The 21097-nt window shown below is 37.5% G+C and overlaps 1 protein-coding gene and 1 non-coding gene across 2 annotated transcripts; both read right to left on the reverse strand.

Annotated features, from left to right (window-relative positions):
• Nucleotides 1-8795: 8795 nt before the first annotated feature.
• LOC131840118 (large ribosomal subunit protein uL16-like) lies at nt 8796-9225 on the reverse strand. Its single transcript, XM_059187649.1, has one exon. It carries the CDS (start codon nt 9186-9188, stop codon nt 8886-8888), a length of 303 nt encoding a protein of 100 aa, XP_059043632.1. The 5' UTR covers nt 9189-9225; the 3' UTR covers nt 8796-8885.
• Nucleotides 9226-9248: 23 nt separating this feature from the next.
• LOC131808727 (small nucleolar RNA SNORA70) lies at nt 9249-9382 on the reverse strand. The gene has a single exon (XR_009344928.1). It is a non-coding gene; the product is annotated as a small nucleolar RNA SNORA70 (small nucleolar RNA).
• Nucleotides 9383-21097: the final 11715 nt, after the last annotated feature.

The raw sequence follows: 21097 nt of genomic DNA on the forward strand, positions 1-21097 counted from the left end.
ACAGGATTTTGTGGCTCCTATTAAAGAAAACTGAGATTTTGTTACCTCACATGGAAAAGGAAAAGGTGTACCTAGAAAGCAAAACAGATTCTCAGCATAGATTCTTCTTACTTGGTTAAAAATTCAAACTTACTCATTTTAGATCGTATCGACATTGAAAATATATTTTGCTATATTTCTATAGCTTAAAATAAAAAAATAATTTAAAAAAACAGCAAATGAGTGTAAAAGGAATGATAGTTTTAAAGTCAGCATTTTGTATACTTCAATGTACTAATTTCTTCAATAATTATTAGCGTAAGCTAAAAATTTAACCACAAAATGTGAATTTAACTGGATCTTGGATTTTTAAAAAATGATTTAAAGTTACTTTTGGGGGTAGGTCACAGGAAGAATTTCATATGGGCTCTATGTTCGTGATGTTTTTGATACTGGTGTTCATTATTGTAAAGCACGGCTCTATTATGGTATCTAAGCTAAAGCATCTTGGAGTTGGATGGTTAGGATCTGCAACTTACTGAAAATAGTTAAGCAGAATAAACAGAACACCTATACTTCAGTGTATATGTATGTGCATATGTATCTACATCAACTAAACATAGAAAAGGAAAAAATCTGTTTCATTTATTTAATCAATTTGGAATTGATTTGTTAAAGATAAGCATATTAATATACTTCGGGGGTACCTTTTTGAGTCCCATCACTCTGGTCCTTATATCCTTTTTGATTCCTTTATTCTGTCATAGTCCCTAAGTCAAAGAAAAATAGTGCTCAGGGATAACAGTTCATGTGCGAAGATTCTCTGTTGTCCATTCATACCCATATCTTAGCCGTGCCAGTTACTATTAAGTAGTCAGTTATTTGGTGCTTCTATTCAATGAATGGTTCCAAAAGATCAATGAAATTTGGAATCGTCCCTTCTGCTACTATGTAGCACAAATATTTATAATTTTCTGAGCATTTGCTATATGACAGCTTAACGTTAGATGATCTAATACCCATAGGAGACCAATGAGTTAAGAATTATTATCCTTCCCCTAGTCAAATTGCCATCATCTGTCTCTTGCCCGAATTATTAATATAGGCTCCCAATAGCTTCCAGTATTGTAATAAATGAAATGATTCTTTTCATAGCAACTAGAAGGAACTTCCCTAGGTCAGGGATAGGTCAGGGACAGGGATTTCTGTTGTCAGAAAATCCTCAACCTTGGTTAGTGCCTGGCACAGTGATGGTGCTAAATAGATACTGATTGAATGGATGGATGTCACTTATCTCTTGCAAACATTTTAATGGCTTACCTTTGTACTTAATATGCAAAGCCATTACCTTGGTTCACAAGGCCTTCCATTAGTTTTTTCTTTGCCTACCTTTCTTCTGTAATATACTCTTTCTACCTAATTCATACTAGCCTCTCTGTTTAACAAACTAAGTTTGTTGCTGCCTCCATGTTTCTCATAGTTTTTGAGGGTCCGGGGGTGGGGGGTATTTCTGCCTGAAATCATCTGCCTCCAGACCTTCCCTTGGTTGGCTCTGTCCTCTCCTACACATCTCAAGTCAAATGGATCTTCCTTAAAGAAGCCTTCTTGACTGCCCCCAGTCTTGATTAATGCCTCCAGCTAGACACTGTTGATCACATCGCCCCATTTGTTTTCTTCAGAGCCCTGATGATTGCATTTATTTTGAATGAAGAAAAGACAGCATATAGAGGTCAATAGCACATATTTGTGATGATTTTTAACCCAAATATATCTTGTTTTACTTTATGCATATTCATCTGCTATATAAATTATCTCTTATGTTCCAACCAAAGCCAAAATTGGGCACATTTATCTTTGGGTATTTTCTGATTGTGTTTATTAGAATGCATTATACCCTCAGTTGTAGATTCAAGTAGAATAATTGAAGAGAGAAATATTCTTAGCTTATTTCCATTCTATTATCACCTCTTAAAAACTTTCTGATGTTTCAGGCAGGCCTAGTCTATATCTTCTCTTGTTTTCTCTAGTATACAGTGAGAAAACAGAAACAGTAATTAAAGTTCACCCTAGAACTTTAGTTGTAAGGGGTAATTCTGAGAAAAACTCTCTTTAGAATGGACCAAGCAGGTCCCACAAAAAATATGTCAGGTTAGGAATATTTGAGTCCTTTCTTTGTTCTATTGGGATACATGAAATAACACGAATGTACTATTAAATAGAAAGCCTTACAATTTCCCCCCCCCCACATAAATGAAGTAGTTTATGTGGTAAGTAATGTATCTATTCTAAAGTCCTGGCATATGTAACATTTCAAGATCCTTTGACCTACATTTTACTCATAATAAATTTAAAATAGTCCAAGGAGGAAGGCATATCAAAATATTCATTTTCAACAGATTAGGACATTGAGGCACAGCAGGATAAGAAAGCTACCTAGGGAACACGTCTATGTAGTAATGGACTAAACTAGTCAGAGCTGAAAATTAAGTCTCTTGATTTCTTATCCAGGATTTTTCTTTCTATGTGAGATAGATAAGATCTAGATAATAGTACCAATAAGTAAATGTTTTTAGAAAAAAAAAATAACAAATGGAAATACTTTAAAAGTAAAACAAGCAAAAAAAAAAAAAAAACAACAACCTCAAAATCAGACTTTAGAAAGGTCAATAACCTCAATACTTTGAATGAGATGCAGAGGGAACAACTTTTCACTGTTTTTAAGCACATAAAATGAACAACAGAAATAGCCATATTATTAAGCATTTGAAAAGAAGCCGTTAAGGCAAAATGCTTATCAGAGTAAAGACCTGTACTAAATCTCACTTTTAACATTTATGAGAACTGTACCCTTCCTGAACATCAGGAAGGATCACTTTTTCTTGGTCAGCTGAAATTGTAATTTAGATTTATGTGATCGTTGAGTTGGAATAGAAGTAAATTTTACTGATTGTTCCTACAAATGATGTATGTGGATGAAAACTTGTAAATTCAGCTAATTATCTGTACAGGTTTTCCTTCATAAACATTAAACTTTCTGGGGAAGATGATAACGTAGAGATGAATTTATAAGATAGAATCCCTTTAGCAAACATGTGGCACAGATTAGAATCAGTCAAAAAAGGTTTATTTTCAAGGTGTGAGGAGGGTGCAGGGTAGACTTCCTCTCATCTCCTTCTGGACCTCCTTGTTGGACTCAAACCTGAAGCTAGATATTAAGCCAGACTCTGAGGACAACAGGCAAGAGAGGGAATGGTGAAAGAGAAATGCAGAGTGAAAGTGTCCAGCAGAATGATACTGGTAATGATGATGGTGATGATAAAGCTGTGTTTACTGAGTGGTTGACATCTATCTACCTCTGTATTTAGCACTTCACATTGTTCCATTCAATCTAAATACCCAAGAACTCCGTATTCTATTTCACAGGTGATTAATCTAGGATTCTGAGAGATTACTTGATCCCTAGTGAATTTCTTATAGGTGTATTTGTGATGATCCTCTTCCTTAGAACAAAGATTCCATGAGGAAAGAAGAAACAAATGTCAGTCAATGGCAGTGTGAATTCCCCACGGAATATTGTTATGAGTATTTCTCTTGGAAAAATTAAAGTAATACTGATATGTGGATTGGGTACATATCTTGATTTAAAATATGTAATAAAATACAGATAACTTTTTTATAACTAGCTAGACCTAAAAAGAATGTTCTGATTATCAAAATTTGCCAAATGTTGTCCTACTAGATAAATGAAGTAGATAAGGCAATAATGATACCTTATAGCCTACTGCCACTCTTCCAGTTAAGCTGTAAGGGAAGAAAAACCAAGGAGATAGAATTGTTGGAAAAAGCAATTTTAGAGGAAGTGAACAAATAAGAAGCTAACTCTATTCAGGGTAATCCTCTTCAGGTACCTTTTTATACTGGGTCTCCTGCAATTAAAAAAAGGGAGGGTTCACATAATGGACCCATCCTCTAGTAATTCATCAACACCACCATGTTCAGCCTCACCAAGACCATGGATATGATGATGGGTAGGGAAAAGCAGGGCATGAGTGAATGTTTTTGTTTTCTTGCTTGCTTGAAATATGCAACAAACTGACTTTCCCTACTTGTTTACTAAATGACTAGAATAAACAGGGCTCAAATTAATCACATTTTGGTGGGCTAGAAAAGATCTGGATAAGATAGCACAGAAACCTTGTTTGTGGTAATTTCCCAGGACATTAGATGGACCCAAGTCCTTCAAACCTGATACTTAAGGAATGTGAATATTCATAACTCAAAATTAATGAAACTATATCCACTTTTGCTATACCCATGCCAGTCTAGTTCTTGCTTCTCTAAGTTTTACTTCTCTATAAAATGGGTATAGAAATCTTTAGGGATTTTCTGAAGATTGTTGAAGTAATCTGTAGAAAGTACGCTTAAATCCCCAGAGATCCTTACAATCAATTAATTGTAGGTATTTTTCTATGGTATATTTTACCAGCTGAAAAGTTGCAGGCCATATCACTACAAATATCTCTGTTCTAGTTCAGTACTTGAGAGATGGAAGCATGTGTTGTATGTGCTATTTTATTGGTAGAACATTTTGGTTGAACTCAATGGAGAAATGGAAAACCTGAAAGAAATGATTACTTTGCTAGAATTATACTTATGGGAACTACACCACTTTATGGATCTATTAGATGTTATCATATAACACAACAAATTCTCCCACTCCTTTTTGGGGGAAAAAAAAGACATTAGGACTAGAATAGACATAGAGAATTTTCTAATCTCTTACACACTTTTTAGCTTTAGAGTACTTGCTATTGACTGTGTTCTGAATTTTTTTTTTCCCCAAGGTTTTATTTATTTGAGAGAGAGAAAGGGAGAAAGAGGGAGCATGAGCAGGAGGAGGGGCCAAGGGAGAGAGGGAGGCAGACTCCCAGCTGAGCAAGGAGCTTGATGAGGACCTCAATCCCAGGACCCTGAGAGCATGACTGAACCAAAGGCAGACATTTGACTGAGCAACCCAGGCACCCCACATGTTCTGAATTCTTAAAAAGCTCAATGTTGACAGTACTGTCCTAACTCAACTTCATACGGTGTCTTGGCTTCCTCTAGAGCATGTACCCACTTTTCCATGTATCCCAGTGAATCTGCCTGGATTAAAAACAAATCAAAACAACTCACTGATGAATGGAAAATCGACGGCTGATATTCAGCTTTCCTTGCTGGCTACAGTCTCTGCCACGAAGCATTACTCACAAAATAGGCTTTCTTCCTGGGGTTGTTTTCCTTCACATTTCAGTTACTGAGTCTGTGAATATGGATCAGAGCTTGAAAAAGCCCGTGATTGGCTCTGAAAAAGATTGCATGAAGTGCATCAGTGCTTTCCCGGCTGAAAACATCTGTTAGGAGGCACAAATTTAGCTTCTCATTGTTGGCTTCCCTGAGTATCAGACAGAGTTTATTATTTAACTGATGACTAGGAGAAATGGGCTCTGGCAAAAATCTGGCCACAGACTGAAGAAGGTTTTTATATTTGTTATTTAAAATATCCTGAGATAAAAGGATTTGGGAATGAAATGTTGACCTATGGTCTTTGCCAGCTAAGAAATCAACTTTAGGAATATTTTTAGAAGTACATATATTTTCTCTTTAATTGTATACTTTAGAAAGCTACTTTGCTTCCTTAAGAATAAGACAAAAATTATTCAAAAACAGTTTTTAAAATATGAGGTACCTCAATTTGGTACAGATAAGGGAAAAAGAATGGAATAACTTTAGGAGTTTTATTGGAGAGTGAAAGGTAGCACTGATATCAAACTGTGGTTAATAAATATCACAGTACACCATAATAGACATTAGTGGACCCTGTCCCATGTAACATATAGTATTAGTTATATGACAGCATTGCCAAAGGTAATTTGTTGTCTTACTTAAACGTTGAGGAAACTGGAATAGAGACTTCTCAACATTCTCCATAAAATTGCAAAGGATGTGCATGTTTTTTAATGTATTTTATTACATTGTAGAAAAGTGCATTTCCAACCATGTGATCATATATTTTACTGTCTGCAGATAGCTTACTCCTTTCTGTTTCTCTAGTCTGGTGCAGTGGTGTTCAAACCTGATTGCTCATTGGATCATCTGGAAAAACTTTTTGGGGGGGAGGGGGGATGGTAGCCCCATTCATTGTGTGGTATCACATCATTTAACCTCCATGTCTTTGTGTTCTTTCCCAATTTTTTTTCTGTGGTTCATTTCTAGTTTGATAGTGTGGTTGGAAAAGATGTATGGGGTGACTTCAGTACTGTTGAGACTTGTTTTGTGGCCTAAGATGTGATCTTTTCTGGAGAATGTTCCACATGCACTTAAAAAGAATATGTATTGTCATGTTTTAGAATGGAATGTTGTGAATACACCCATTAGATCCATCTGCATGTGTTTTCAGGTCTGAAATGAATCCCTTATAAGCAGTATATAGCTAAGTTTTTGTTTTTGTTTTTGTTTTTAATCAATTCTGTCTCCCTGTTACTTGGTTGGAGTGCTTGGTCCATTTACATTCAAAATAAGTTTTTTTTTTTTTTAAAGATTTTATTTATTTATTTGACAGAAAGATCACAGGTAGGCAGGAGAGGTAGGCGGGTGGGGGGGCGGCATCTGGATGTCTGGTGTTTCCTTCTCTGGATTTGGGAAGGTTTTAGCTGTTATTTCTTCAAATAAAACTTACTCCTCTTTTCTCTGTCTTATCCTTTTGATATCTTAAAAATTTGTGAAAGTTGCGGGGCACCTGGGTGGCTCAGTGGGTTAAAGCCTCTGCCTTCAGCTCGGGTCATGATCTCTGGGTCCTGGCATCGAGCCCCACATCAGGCTTTCTGCTAGATGGCGAGCCTGCTTCCCCCACCCCCCGCCTGCTTGTGATCTCAGTATATCAAATAAATAAAATCTTTAAAAAAAAATTGATAGTTACAATGGGGGTGTTGCTGATTTTCCAAAGTCTGCTTTCATTTATTAATACTTTTTTCTTGCTCCTGTTCAGGTTAATTGCTTTCTACTATGCTGTCCTTCAGATCACTGATGTGTTATTCTGCTTCTTCTAGTCTACTATACATTCCTTCTACTGTATTTTTTTTTTTTCAGTTTTGGAGTTCTTTATCTCTGATTGGTTCTTATGTTTTCTTTATTGAGGGTCTCACCAAGGTCCTCCACTTTTTTTCCCAAGTCCAGTGACTATCTTAGGAATATTACTTCAAATTCTGTATTAGGCACATTACCTCATTTTGTTAGGTTGTATGCTGTGACTTTGTCCTATTGTTTCATTTGGGATATATTCAGCTGTCTTTTCATTTTCTCTGTCTCTTTCTTTGTGTTAAAAAAAAAAAATCCACTATATGTCCTGCTCTTGAAAGTAGTGGCTTTATGAAGAATGGGCCTTTTGTACTCTGCAGTACAATGTCTCCCGTTCACCAGAATCTGGTGCTTAAGGGATGTCTCCTATGTATGTTGTATACACCCTACTGTTGCAGTAAGCCATGTTTGCCTCCAGTCGAGTCATCTGCAATGGCCCTCTTTACCTGTTGAGAGCAGAGTTTGATCCCTGTCTTGTTAGTAGGCCAGTCTGGAGCATCCTTGGGCTTGCGTTGAGTTAGACCGACCAGACATATGCCTGGGAATCAGTAGTACCAAACTGCAGGGAGCTTTCCTTGTGTTGTCCCCTGAGAAGCATTGGTTGGTGGGTACGACCTTTAATTAGGCCAGATGTCTGCCCCCAGCTTTCTGCTAGGGCTGTACTCAGACTGGTGTGTGTAGTTATCTTCCCTTCTTGGATCATGATTCACTTTGTCGTGGTGCTGGCACCTATTAGGGCTTCTTGTACACGGCCAGACTTGTGGTTCCAAGTTGGTTTGGCTCTGGTTAGGTGTGTATTACAGGGGGCTACTCTGCAGGTTGATAAAGGGGCAGTGTGCCCAGTGCCTCAATACTGGTCCACCATCTGAAGGGGCCTTTAGCTGCCTAAGAAATTTTCTGAGTGCAGGCCTTGTTGGAGGGGGCTAGCAAGCTAGGTGGAGAGTGTGCTGTGCTGTGCTGTTTCCTTCAGGTGTCCATGTATCTTTTCTGGGGAGCAGAGGAGAGATATGGTGCCAGCCAGCTCTTTCATTCTTGGAGAAGTCTCCAAGTGATCCCAGTCCCTCCAGCACATGCTCTGAAATTACTAAATAAGTATCCTTCCTATATCCCCCAGGATTCTGTTTCTGTATTACATCTCCGTCAGGCTTTTGGTGTGGTGCCTCTGTAAGAGTAGGAACTCCACCTTCCAGCTCCCCTAGAACTGAGTCCACTGATTTTCTGGTTTTTTGTTTGTTTTTGTTTCTGTTTAAGTGCCAGGAGTTAAGCCCCACTGATTGTTAGTCCCCTCTGGTTTTGAAAGCCAGATGTTACTAGGGTCTGTCTTCCCTGTGTGGGTACCCCCTGCCTGGGGTGAGGCTTTAGCCCTCTTCCTGCTGGCCACATCCCTCCCAAATTCCTTTGGCTTATGACTGTATTTCCACCTTTCCTACCATCTTCAATATGGTCTCTTCTCTACATTTAACTGTGGATAATCTATTTTTCCAGTTTTTCCATTATTTTCTGGTAAATTTACACTGAGGGTGTATTCTAGTTGTATCCATAGGTCTAGGCGAGCTTAGGATCCTCCCATTAGCCATCTGCCTCAGAAATCACTTGTTATTTTTTAATGGTTTCAAGTGAGGTGGTGGATTTAAGTGGAATTGAAGTCAAATTCTCCACTTCTTTATCAAACTTCTTAGTTTTCACTACTTGATTCAACCTCATTTTTTTTTTTTTTTTTTTTTTTTTGGACAGGAAGTTGGATTTATTGGTGGGCATGAATATGACGGGAAGGGGTAGTGCTAAGGTTCTCATGAGTGCAGAGCCCTCCATTTGTCTAAGGGACCACGGTTAGGGATGTATTTGACCCCACAGCCATCTGGGATAAGCCGCTTTTCAGCCACCATGTCTTCAAATTCATCCGCATTGAACTTAGTAAAGCCCCACTTCTTGGAGATGTGGATCTTCTGGCGGCCAGGGAACTTGAACTTGGCCCTGCGTAGGGCCTCAATCACATGCTCCTTGTTCTGCAGCTTGGTACGGATGGACATGATGACTTGGCCAATGTGGACCCTGGCTACTGTGCCCTGGGGCTTTCCAAAGGCACCCCGCATACCTGTCTGCAGCCTAAATTGGAAATAGCCATGAGGTCAGACCCCAGCATCCACCAAAAGGGCTGTCTCCAAGGTCCCTTAGGGCAACCCATACAATCAACAGGCTGCATACACTACCGAGGAGGCTACTGTTTGCAGCCATGGCACACTGGGCCCCCACAGACAAAGAGCACAGTCGGCTTAATTGGCTGCAGAGCAACCTCATTTTTTATAAGAAATATTTGATCCTCCTTAAACTATCTTAAAATAAATATGTTCATAATGTAATATATTTCAAAAAACTAAAAACCTATTCCTGAATGAAAGTAATAAAAGGAAAGCAATTTAAACACAAAATAATGTGTTGCTTACTATTTTTAGACTATTTTTAGACTAGATACCCAGGTTTGACCACACTGGAAGATGTTGTAAAGTAGCCAGGTGTTTGTACCTATAATTAACATTGGAATGCCACAACTATGCATGCACATGATACAGGTGTGTTATATATGCAGCTGTGTACCTTTAGTAGGATTGCAGTCAAGTATATAGTTTTTCCAAAGGTGAAGCTCTTGATATACATTTCTAAACAAAACAGAATTTTCCTCTTGATTTACAATGTAGTTGCAATACCAGAAAACTCAATGTGTATTAAAATTTTCAAAAGACAATTTATATATATTAAATGGAATTGCATTCTGGACTCTAATTATTATAAACAGATTGTTCACTTACGTGGCTGTGAAGAGCATCCAAAAGCCATGTGGAGTGCTTTACTCTTCTTTTCATGGGACTCTCTAGTAAATCTCAGAAAGAGGAGAGTATCTGGCCTTGGTCCACCGAATGAGAGTAGAATCACCCATTCCCCCCTTCCCAAATCTTGCGGCAACCAAAAACTCCCCAAGAAATTCATCAAGTATGATGGAGGGGATAGCAAGACTATTGTCAAGACCTACTGTAATGCAGTAGATTGCCTAACAATCTCCCCTAAGGCTAACTCTGTGTATATGTGAGTCTTGTGGTTTTACTTGTGGGTATACTATATAGTGGTTAAGTGGGCAGCTAGAAATTACTGTTATTATGTGCTTAGTCAAGGTCTATTCTTAAGCATTTAGTCAAGGAGCATATTCTCTGAAGTTTTCTGTATTTAAAGTAGCATCTCTTAAAATAGAGATTAATTACACAGAGACAAAAGGTGAATCTATAGAAGAAATGTGATGCTGATCTCAAGCCAGTACTTTGAAGATTGGACCACAGTGACACATACAGATGCTCTAGAAGAGAGTAAAAATCTATTTTTCTGTCTAAGATGTGCCTGTGACACTTGAAAAATTCTTAATAGGGATTTCTCCTTGACTGTATGCTGGCCCACAATGAAGCTAAAATTAGTTTGTGCTTCAGGCATTCTTTTTCTCTAAGTGACAATGCAAAGGAGAGAATGACAGGTGTTTCCCTTCAGTTACATAAATCTTGTTCTCACTTTTGTTTCTGTCCTAAACAATGGCCACCAGAGAAGTCCAATTTGAATTAGAACTCTAAAAACTGAACAAATGGGGTATTTATCCTTGTCATCTTTTTTTCCCACTAATTCACCATTCACTTTTTATTATAACTAGATTTATCTAATATTAAAATACTTTATCTCTCAAAATATAGGACACATTTATACTTCGGTTGTCAAGGAAGCACTCATTTACATTGTTCATGACTATCTGTTGTTGTGACCTTTCTTCGAGAATTTCAAATGCCCATTTGTAGTGAGAAAAGGCACTATCAACAGTGTTAACTTTCAGAAGAAAGTTAATTTGACTAATTAGAAATAGTCCGCATATCTTAACCTTTAAAGTATTCTAGACTTGTTTTATTTCCTACCTGCCTAAAGTTGTTGATAGGGGATTAAATGTGTAAAGGATGCGATTGGAAAAAAAAAAATTCTACCTGGGTAAAATGTTGAAATAAATGTTTCCTATTCAAACATCATATCTCTTTATAACAATGACAGGTAATTTTCACAGGTGGAGACTTGCTAGCCCTCCTTTTTCCAGTTTAATATGCCTTTTGAAAAATAGGTTTTGGTTTCAAAATGGATATAATTCTCAAATAAAAATAATAGTTGCCAATTGATACAAAAAACTTACTTCAGGCTAAGTTGAATTTGGGGAAAGCTTACCTTTGCAGTGATTAATGAAGAATAGAATTTTCTTGGGGTGCCTGGGTGGCTCAGTGGTTAAGCCTCTGCCTTCGGCTCAGGTCATGATCTCAGGGTTCTGGGATCCAGCCCCACATCGGGCTCTCTGCTCAGCGGGGAGCCTGCTTCCTCCTCTCTCTCTGCCTGCCTTTCTGCCTACTTGTGATCTCTATCTGTCAAATAAATAAATAAAATCTTTAAAAAAAAAAAAGAATAGAATTTTCTTATATAAATTAGTAGTTTGTCAGTTGTAATAGAGAAATGTAAAATTGAACTAAGAAGAAAATAAGTTAATTTCCCTATCCTCTTTAAACATAAACTACATTCTGTGCTAAGTCTTCAATATATCCAGGTTTCCTTCTTCCTATCATTTTATTTAAAAAAAAAAATAGTAAATACCAAATACAAAAACAGGAGAACCAAAGTAATAATAAGCTTTTGGCAGCTGACACAATCACATGTGAATGATTAAGACACAGATTTTCTCAATGAAAATAATGGGAAGGAATTAAAAGGGCAAAATAAATCAGTTATTTTAGAATAGAGCTTTTACCATCTGTGGGGTTTTTGAAAATCTTCTTCTCTTAAAATGATCAAATCTACTGGTATTCATCCCTTCAAGAGATGAAGGCTCCATTGACTATAGGCTGGAGTCAGTGATGCTTCTACTGAGTAGAACAAAGCAGAAATTAAGACAAGAGATTAGGGCAGAAAAACAGCACAGAGGCTTCTATCTTGGTTGTTCTTTATGTTGGATCATTCTCTTGGGGAAAGTCAGCTTCCTTGGTCTGAGGGCACTCAAGCATCCCTGTGGAGGGCCCATTTACTCAGGCACTGAGACGTCCTGTCAACAGTCACATGACAGCTGTTTAGGCATAGATCCTTCAGTCTGTGTCCAGCCTTAAGATGACAGCAACCTCAGGACACCTGACGTAGAACTCCTGGTCTAGGTCCCTCCTGAACTCCTGGTCCATAAACACTATTAGACAATAGATGTTTGTTTAAAGCCACTAATTCTAGAGTAATTTTTACACAAGCGTGGATAACTAAGACACCAATAACAGGTCTATGGTATTCATTGATATTTAGAGCACTTTAAATTTGATAGACTGCAAATTGAAAGTATACACTAGCTTAATGTGTCAGCTAAGATATTTAGAGAGGTAAGGGTGTAATTAGATTAGTTTTAGCCAATATTGCACAATTTTTTCAATTTATATAGTACTGCTATTGTTTTTTCTGGCTAACAGATATTTTTCTGATATCTCCTTTTTTATGATGGAAAAACAATTGAGAGATGCCAGGATGACAAATGGTAGTAAACTCCATGGATAAGTGCAGGACCTCTAGAGCCAGGCTATAGAGCCTCCCTATACTACTTATAACAGCATGACCTGGGCAAGTCGCTGGTTCCTCTGTGCCTCAGTTTCTTCCTCTATGAAATAGGCATAATAATGGTACATTCTTCATATAGTTTCCAAAAATTTGCTGATTGATTGAACATCAAAAAATCAATCATTATAATTTTCTACCTTAGCAGAGCAAAGGAGAAAATAATCTACTTCATCTTAATACATGTAGTAAAACCACTTGATAAATGCCACATCAATTTACAATTTTAAAAAATCCTTTTAAACTAAAAATAGAAGTGACATCTCTAATTTGTAAAAAATCTATACATTGAAGAAAAACTTCCTTTCAAAAAGAAAATGCTTCGTGATCATGGTATCTCCCCTGCCAGGTCAGTACATTAAAAAGATTATTCACCACGACCAAGTGGGATTTATTCCAGGGCTGCAAGGTTGGTTCAACATCCGCAAATCAGTCAATGTGATACAACACATCAATAAAAGAAAGAACAAGAACCATATGATTCTCTCAATAGATGCTGAAAAAGCATTTGACAAAGTACAGCATCCCTTCCTGATCAAAACTCTTCAAAGTGTAGGGATAGAGGGCACATACCTCAATATCATCAAAGCCATCTATGAAAAACCCACCGCAAATATCATTCTCAATGGAGAAAAACTGAAAGCTTTTCCGCTAAGGTCAGGAACACGGCAGGGATGTCCATTATCACCACTGCTATTCAACTTAGTACTAGAGGTCCTAGCCTCAGCAATCAGACAACAAAAGGAAATTAAAGGCATCCAAATCAGCAAAGAAGAAGTCAAATTATCACTCTTCGCAGATGATATGATACTATATGTGGAAAACCCAAAAGACTCCACTCCAAAACTGCTAGAACTTATACAGGAATTCAGTAAAGTGTCAGGATATAAAATCAATGCACAGAAATCAGTTGCATTTCTCTACACCAACAGCAAGACAGAAGAAAGAGCTATTAAGGAGTCAATCCCATTTACAATTGCATCCAAAACCATAAGATACCTAGGAATAAACCTAACCAAAGAGACACAGAATCTATACTCAGAAAACTATAAAGTACTCATGAAAGAAATTGAGGAAGACACAAAGAAATGGAAAAATGTTCCATGCTCCTGGATTGGAAGAATAAATATTGTGAAAATGTCTATGCTACCTAAAGCAATCTACACATTTAATGCAATTCCTATCAAAGTACCATCCATCTTTTTCAAAGAAATGGAACAAATAATGCTAAAATTTATATGGAACCAGAAAAGACCTCGAATAGCCAAAGGGATATTGAAAAAGAAAGCCAACGTTGGTGGCATCACAATTCCGGACTTCAAGCTCTATTACAAAGCTGTCATCATCAAGACAGCATGGTACTGGCACAAAAACAGACACATAGATCAATGGAACAGAATAGAGAGCCCAGAAATAGACCCTCAAATCTATGGTCAACTAATCTTCGACAAAGCAGGAAAGAATGTCCAATGGAAAAAAGACAGCCTCTTCAATAAATGGTGCTGGGAAAATTGGACAGCCACATGCAGAAAAATGAAATTGGACCATTCCCTTACACCACACACAAAAATAGACTCAAAATGGATGAAGGACCTCAATGTACGAAAGGAATCCATCAAAATCCTTGAGGAGAACACAGGCAGCAACCTCTTCGACCTCTGCCGCAGCAACATCTTCCTAGGAACAACGCAAAAGGCAAGGGAAGCAAGGGAAAAAATGAACTATTGGGATTTCATCAAGATCAAAAGCTTTTGCACAGCAAAGGAAACAGTTAACAAAATCGAAAGACAACTGACAGAATGGGAGAAGATATTTGCAAACAACATATCAGATAAAGGACTAGTGTCCAGAATCTATAAAGAACTTAGCAAACTCAACACCCAAAGAACAAATAATCCAATCAAGAAATGGGCAGAGGACATGAACAGACATTTCTGCAAAGAAGACATCCAGATGGCCAACAGACACATGAAAAAGTGCTCCATATCACTCGGCATCAGGGAAATACAAATCAAAACCACAATGAGATATCACCTCACACCAGTCAGAATGGCTAAAATCAACAAGTCAGGAAATGACAGATGCTGGCGAGGATGCGGAGAAAGGGGAACCCTCCTCCACTGTTGGTGGGAATGCAAGCTGGTGCAGCCACTCTGGAAAACAGCATGGAGGTTCCTCAAAATGTTGAAAATAGAACTGCCCTATGACCCAGCAATTGCACTATTGGGTATTTACCCTAAAGATACAAACGTGGTGATCCAAAGGGGCACGTGCACCCGAATGTTTATAGCAGCAATGTCCACAATAGCCAAACTATGGAAAGAACCTAGATGTCCATCAACAGATGAATGGATCAAGAAGATGTGGTATATATACACAATGGAATACTATGCAGCCATCAAAAGAAATGAAATCTTGCCATTTGCGACAACATGGATGGAACTAGAGCGTATCATGCTTAGTGAAATAAGTCAAGCAGAGAAAGACAACTATCATATGATCTCCCTGATATGAGGAAGTGGTGATGCAACATGGGGGCTTAAGTGGGTAGGAGAAGAATCAATGAAACAAGATGGGATTGGGAGGGAGACAAACCATAAGTGACTCTTAATCTCACAAAACAAACTGAGGGTTGCTGGGGGGAGGGGTTTTGGGAGAAGGGGGTGGGATTATGGACATTGGGGAGGGTATGTGCTTTGGTGAGTGCTGTGAAGTGTGTAAACCTGGTAATTCACAGACCTGTACCCCTGGGGATAAAAATATATGTTTATAAAAAATAAAAAATTAAAATACAAAAAAAAAAAAAAAAAACAAAAGAAAATGCTTAACATTTCAGCATTAAATTTAGAAACATTTAAAAACCTTAGTTCTTCGTGTTACTGGTACCTTAGAAATACAATTAAATTTTATATTGGTTGGTTATAAACAACTTGCCTCGGTTACATTTACTAATTCTGCTAATTAATCTGTAGAGTGTTTATTTCTTCACTTGGGTGATAGGATGTTTTGGCAGACAGAAAAGGATGATGGAACTCACAATAGCTCTTAAACAACTGTTCATATATCCCTTCTGTTCACATTTTATTGGCTAAAGCAAATAAGAACCAAGCCTGGTATCAATGGAGCATGGAAGTATAATCACCCTAGAGGAGAGGCAGAGAATATTTGGAATAATTATAAAATATACTGCAGATTTTTTTATATTGTGCCATTTATAAATAAGACAGAGAATCCTAACTAAAAGTGAACCTCTTCATGCTAAAAATAAACAGGGGAAACTTGTTAATGACTGTGACAATTTACAAGAGGTTTTTTTGTTTTGTTTTTTCCTTCACTTTGCTATTCTCACACAGAAGCTCATATGATAATTCTAAACCTTTATTGGAAATTTTAGGTCTTTATATCCAACATTTCTGAATATGGAAAATTGTGCCTATGGAATAATCTACAACAAAATAATATAATATAAATAATATATTTGTGTAACCCTTCATAGTTTACTTTCATGTTTCATTGAAAAAAGTTACGAAATAGTTGGACAATTTAATTGCCTGTTTCAGCTGTCTTCCCCAGTAGACAAAAAAAAATAAAAGTGCAAATATGGCCAATGTTAGACTCCTTTCCCCATCATCTGAGTCTAGCAATGTCTGACCCAAGGAGAGACTTGTTTATTGAAATAAGATTTAATGACTTGTTCAAGGTCATGGTGCTAACAGGTGTTGGTGCCAAGACTATATGCCGTGTGGCCCCAAAAGCAGAGTTTGCTCCTCTACACTGTGGCTTTCCTAATAGCACCTGCCTACATAAGGGCAGAGAACCTAGAAACCAAGAGATGAATAATAAATGTTTGTATTTTCTCTGAAACTGACCAGCGTTTCCACTTTCAACATGCTGGCAGGTAAACAGATGAAGAAGATAAAGTACGGGTCACTAGGAAGTCAACTGCTGAGAAGTCCCTGCCCATAAAATACCATCTATGTGCCCATCTGTTCCATATTTAGACACAAATTTTTCAAAATTAACATATTTAGACCCATTTAAGTGAAGAACATATGTTCAGAAAGACATTAGAATGTGTTGCTGAAGGCTGATAAAGTCTGAGTTCTCAGAGAACATCAATACCTAACATTTCCTTCCTCTGGAAAGAGTTATTTAAGGTAGCAGAGAAGTTCCCAAAAGGAAGGATCTCCAGTGTTGTCTAAAGGGATAAACTTGACCTGTGTAATTTCAGTGGCCAGGGCCTTTGAATATAAGCAGCATTCGTCAGTTGCTTTTTTATCTTGAACAAATTGATATTATAATGGAAATGATTTTCCAAAGTCAGGCTGATGTTCCTCTTCCAGAACATAATCACCACTAAGCAGAGTAAAACAGTTTCTCAATGCCCCTCTGTACAGTGTTTCAAACTTCTAGAATTCAATTTCCTTGTCTTAATTTTCTGTATTATCTGTCCATGTTGCCACTCAATACCCATTTTTCCTGTCTGCTTATGGACATCTAGGTGTTCTGAATGACTGAATCACAAATACTAGTGTCTGTCTTTATCTTCCTGAAATTAGCAATAAAAAGAATAAAAAGAACATAAAAAGTGGCTTCATATTTTGAACAAACAGGAATTCCTTATATTAACACATATTTTGGTTCAGCCAGTTGTGAGAAGTACAAAGAATTGAATTCATAATCTTTGTTGAAAAATAATACCTATATAAAACATGAAATAAATATTAAAAGACCAAATTCCATGCAAAGCTAAAAATACACAATATTGTGAAATATATCATTAATCTTATTGCTCATATATAATATAATACAATTTTATTGCATACAATAGTATAAGGTTTATCAAATATAAATTTTATTGCTAAGTGATTTAATATGGATTTTTTTTTCTTTTCAGCATAACAGTATTCATTGTTTTTTGCAGTGCTCCATGCAATCCGTGCCCTCTCTAATACCCACCACCTGGTTCCCCCAACCTCCCACCACCCCCACCAGCCCTTCAAAACTCTTAGATTGTTTTTCAGAGTCCATAGTCTCTCATGGTTCACCTCCCCTTCCAATTTCCCTCAACTCCCTTCTCCTCTCCATCTCCCCTTGTCCTCCATGCTATTTGTTATGCTCCCCAAATAAGTGAAACCATATGTTAATTGACTCTCTCTGCTTGACTTATTTCACTCAGCATAATCTCTTCCAGTCCCGTCCATGTTGCTACAAAAGTTGGGTATTTATCCTTTCTGATGAAGGCATAATACTCCATAGTGTATATGGACCACATCTTGCTTACCCATTTGTCCATTGAAGGGCATCTTGGTTCTTTCCACAGTTTGGCGACCATGGCCATTGCTGCTATAAACATTGGGGTACAGATGGCCCTTCTTTTCACGACATCTGTATCTTTGGGGTAAATACCCAGTAGTGCAATTGCAGGGTCATAGGGAAGCTCTATTTTTAATTTCTTGAGGAATCTCCACACAGTTCTCCAAAGAGGCTGCACCAACTTGTATTCCTACCAACTGTGTAAGAAGGTTCCCCTTTCTGCACATCCTCTCCAACACATGTTTCCTGTCTTGCTAATTTTGGCCATTCTAGCTGGTGTAAGGTGGTATCTCAATGTGGTCTTAATTTGAATCTCCCTGATGGCTATTGATGATGAACATTTTTTCATGTGTCTGATAGCCATTTGTATGTCTTCATTAGAGAAGTGTCTGTTTATATCTTCTGCCCATTGTTTTTATATGATTGTCTGTTTTGTGTGTGTTGAGTTTGAGGATTTCTTTATAGATCCTGGATATCAATCTTTTGTCTGTACTGTCATTTGCAAATATCTTCTCCCATTCCGTGGGTTGCCTCTCTGTTTTGTTGACTGTTCCCTTTGCTGTGCAGAAGCTTTTGATCTTGATGAAGTGCCAAAAGTTCATTTTCGCTTTTGTTTCCTTTGCCTTTGGAGACATATCTTGAAAGAAGCTGCTGTGGCGGATATCGAAGAGGTTACTGCCTATGTTCTCCTCTAGGATTGCTCACGTTGAGGTCTTTTATCCATTTTGAGTTTATCTTTGTACAGTGTAATCTCTTATGGTGTAAGAGAATGGTCGAGTTTCATTCTTCTACATATAGCTGTCCAGTTTTCCCAGCACCATTTATTGAAGAAATATTTTTTTTGTTTCCCAGCACCATTTATTGAAGAAATTTTTTTTCCTGTTTTGTCGAAGATTATTTGACCCTAGAGTTGAGGGTCCATATCTGGGCTCTCTACTCTGTTCCACTGGTCTATGTGTCTGTTTTTATGCCAGTACCATGCTGTCTTGGTGATCACAGCTTTGTAGTAAAGCTTGAAATCGGTAACATGATGCTCCCAGTTTTATTTTTGTTTTTCAACATTTCCTTAGCAATTCAGGGTCTCTTCTGATTCCATAAAAATTTTTGGATTATTTGCTCCAGCTCTTTGAAAAATACCACTGGAATTTTGATCGGAATGGCATTAAAAGTATAGATTGCTCTAGGCAGTATAGACATTTTAACAATATTTATTCTTCCTATTCAAGAGCACGGAATGGTCTTCCATCTTTTTGTGTCTTCTTCAGTTTCTTTCATGAGTGTTCTGTAGTTCCTTGAGTACAGATCCTTTACCTCTTTGGTTAGGTTTATTCCCAGGTATCTTATGGTTCTTGGTGCTATAGTAAATGGAATCGACTCTCTAATTTCCCTTTCTGTATTTTCATTGTTAGTGTATAAGAAAGCCACTGATTTCTGTACATTGACTTTGCATCCTACCATGTTGCTGAATTGCTATATGAGTTCTAGTAATTTTGGGGGTGGAGTCTTTTGGGTTTTCCATATAAAGAATCATGTCATCTGCGAAGAGAGAGAGTTTGACTTCTTCATTGCCAATTTGGATAACTTTTATTTCTCTTTGTTGTCTTATTGCTGTTGCTAGGACTTCTAATACTATGTTGAACAAGAGTGGTGAAAGTGGGCATCCTTGTCTTGTTCCTGATCTCAACGGGAAGGATGCAAGCTTTTTCCCATTGAGGATGATATTTGCTGTGGGTCTTTCATAGATAGATTTTATGAAGTTCAGGAATGTTCTCTCTATCCCTATACTTTGAAGTGTTTTAATCAGGAACGGATGCTGGATTTTGTCAATTGATGCTGGATTTCTGCATCAATTGAGAGGACCATGTGGTTCTTCTCTCTTCTCTTGTTGATTTGTTCTATCACATTGATTGATTTGCGAATGTTGAACCATCCTTGTAGCCAAGGGTTGAATCCCACCTGGTCATGGTGGATAATCTTTTTAATGTGCTGTTGGATCCTGTTTGCTAGGATCGTGCTGAGAATCTTAGCATCCATATTCATCAGTGATATTGGTCTGAAATTCTCCTTTTTGGTAGGGTCTTTACCTGATTTGGGCATCAGGGTAATGCTGGCATCATAGAAAGAGTCTGGAAGATTTCCTTCTGCTTCAATTTTTTGAAACAGCTTCAGGAGAATAGGTGTTATTACTTCTTTGAAAGTTTGGTAGAATTCCCCAGGGAATCCATCAGGTCCTGGGCTCTTGTTTTTTGGGAGGTTTTTGATCACTGCTTCAATCTCGTTACTAGATACTGGTCTATTCAGGTTGTCAATTTCTTCCTAGTTCAATTTTGGGAGTTTATAGTTTTCTAGGAATGCATTCATTTCATCTAGGTTGCTTACCTTATTGGCATATAACTGTTGATAATAATTTCTGCTTATTGTTTCTACTTCCTTGGTGTTAGCTGTGATCTCTCCCTTTTCATTCATAATTTTTTTAATCTGGGCTTTCTCTTTTCTTTTGGATTAGTGTGGCCAATGGTTTATCGATCTTATTGATTCTTTCAAAAAACCATCTTCTAGTTTCATTGATACATTCTACTGTATCTCTGGTTTCTACCTCATTGATCTTTGCTCTAATCTTTGTTGTTTCCTTTCTTATGTGTGGAGTTGGTTTGATTTGTTATTGATTCTCCAGTTCTTTAAGGTGTAGAGACAGCTGGTATATTCTGGATTTTTCAATTTTTTTCAGGGAGGCTTGGATGGCTATGTATTTCCCCCTTAGGACTGCCTTCACTGTATCCCATAGGTTTTGGATGGAAGTGTCTTCATTCTCATTAGTTTCCATGAATTGTTAAGTTCTTCTTTGATCTCCTGGTTGATCCAGGCATTCTTAAGCAAGGTGGTCTTTAGCTTCCAGGTGTTTGAATTCCTTCTTAACTTTTCCTTGTGATTGAGCTCCAGTTTCAATGCTTTGTGATCTGAGAATATGCAGGGAATAATCTCAGTCTTTTGGTATTGGTTGAGTCCTGATTTTTTACCCAGTATGTGGTCTATT

Source organism: Mustela lutreola, chromosome 9, assembly GCF_030435805.1.
Source record: "Mustela lutreola isolate mMusLut2 chromosome 9, mMusLut2.pri, whole genome shotgun sequence".
Classification (NCBI taxonomy): domain Eukaryota; kingdom Metazoa; phylum Chordata; class Mammalia; order Carnivora; family Mustelidae; genus Mustela; species Mustela lutreola.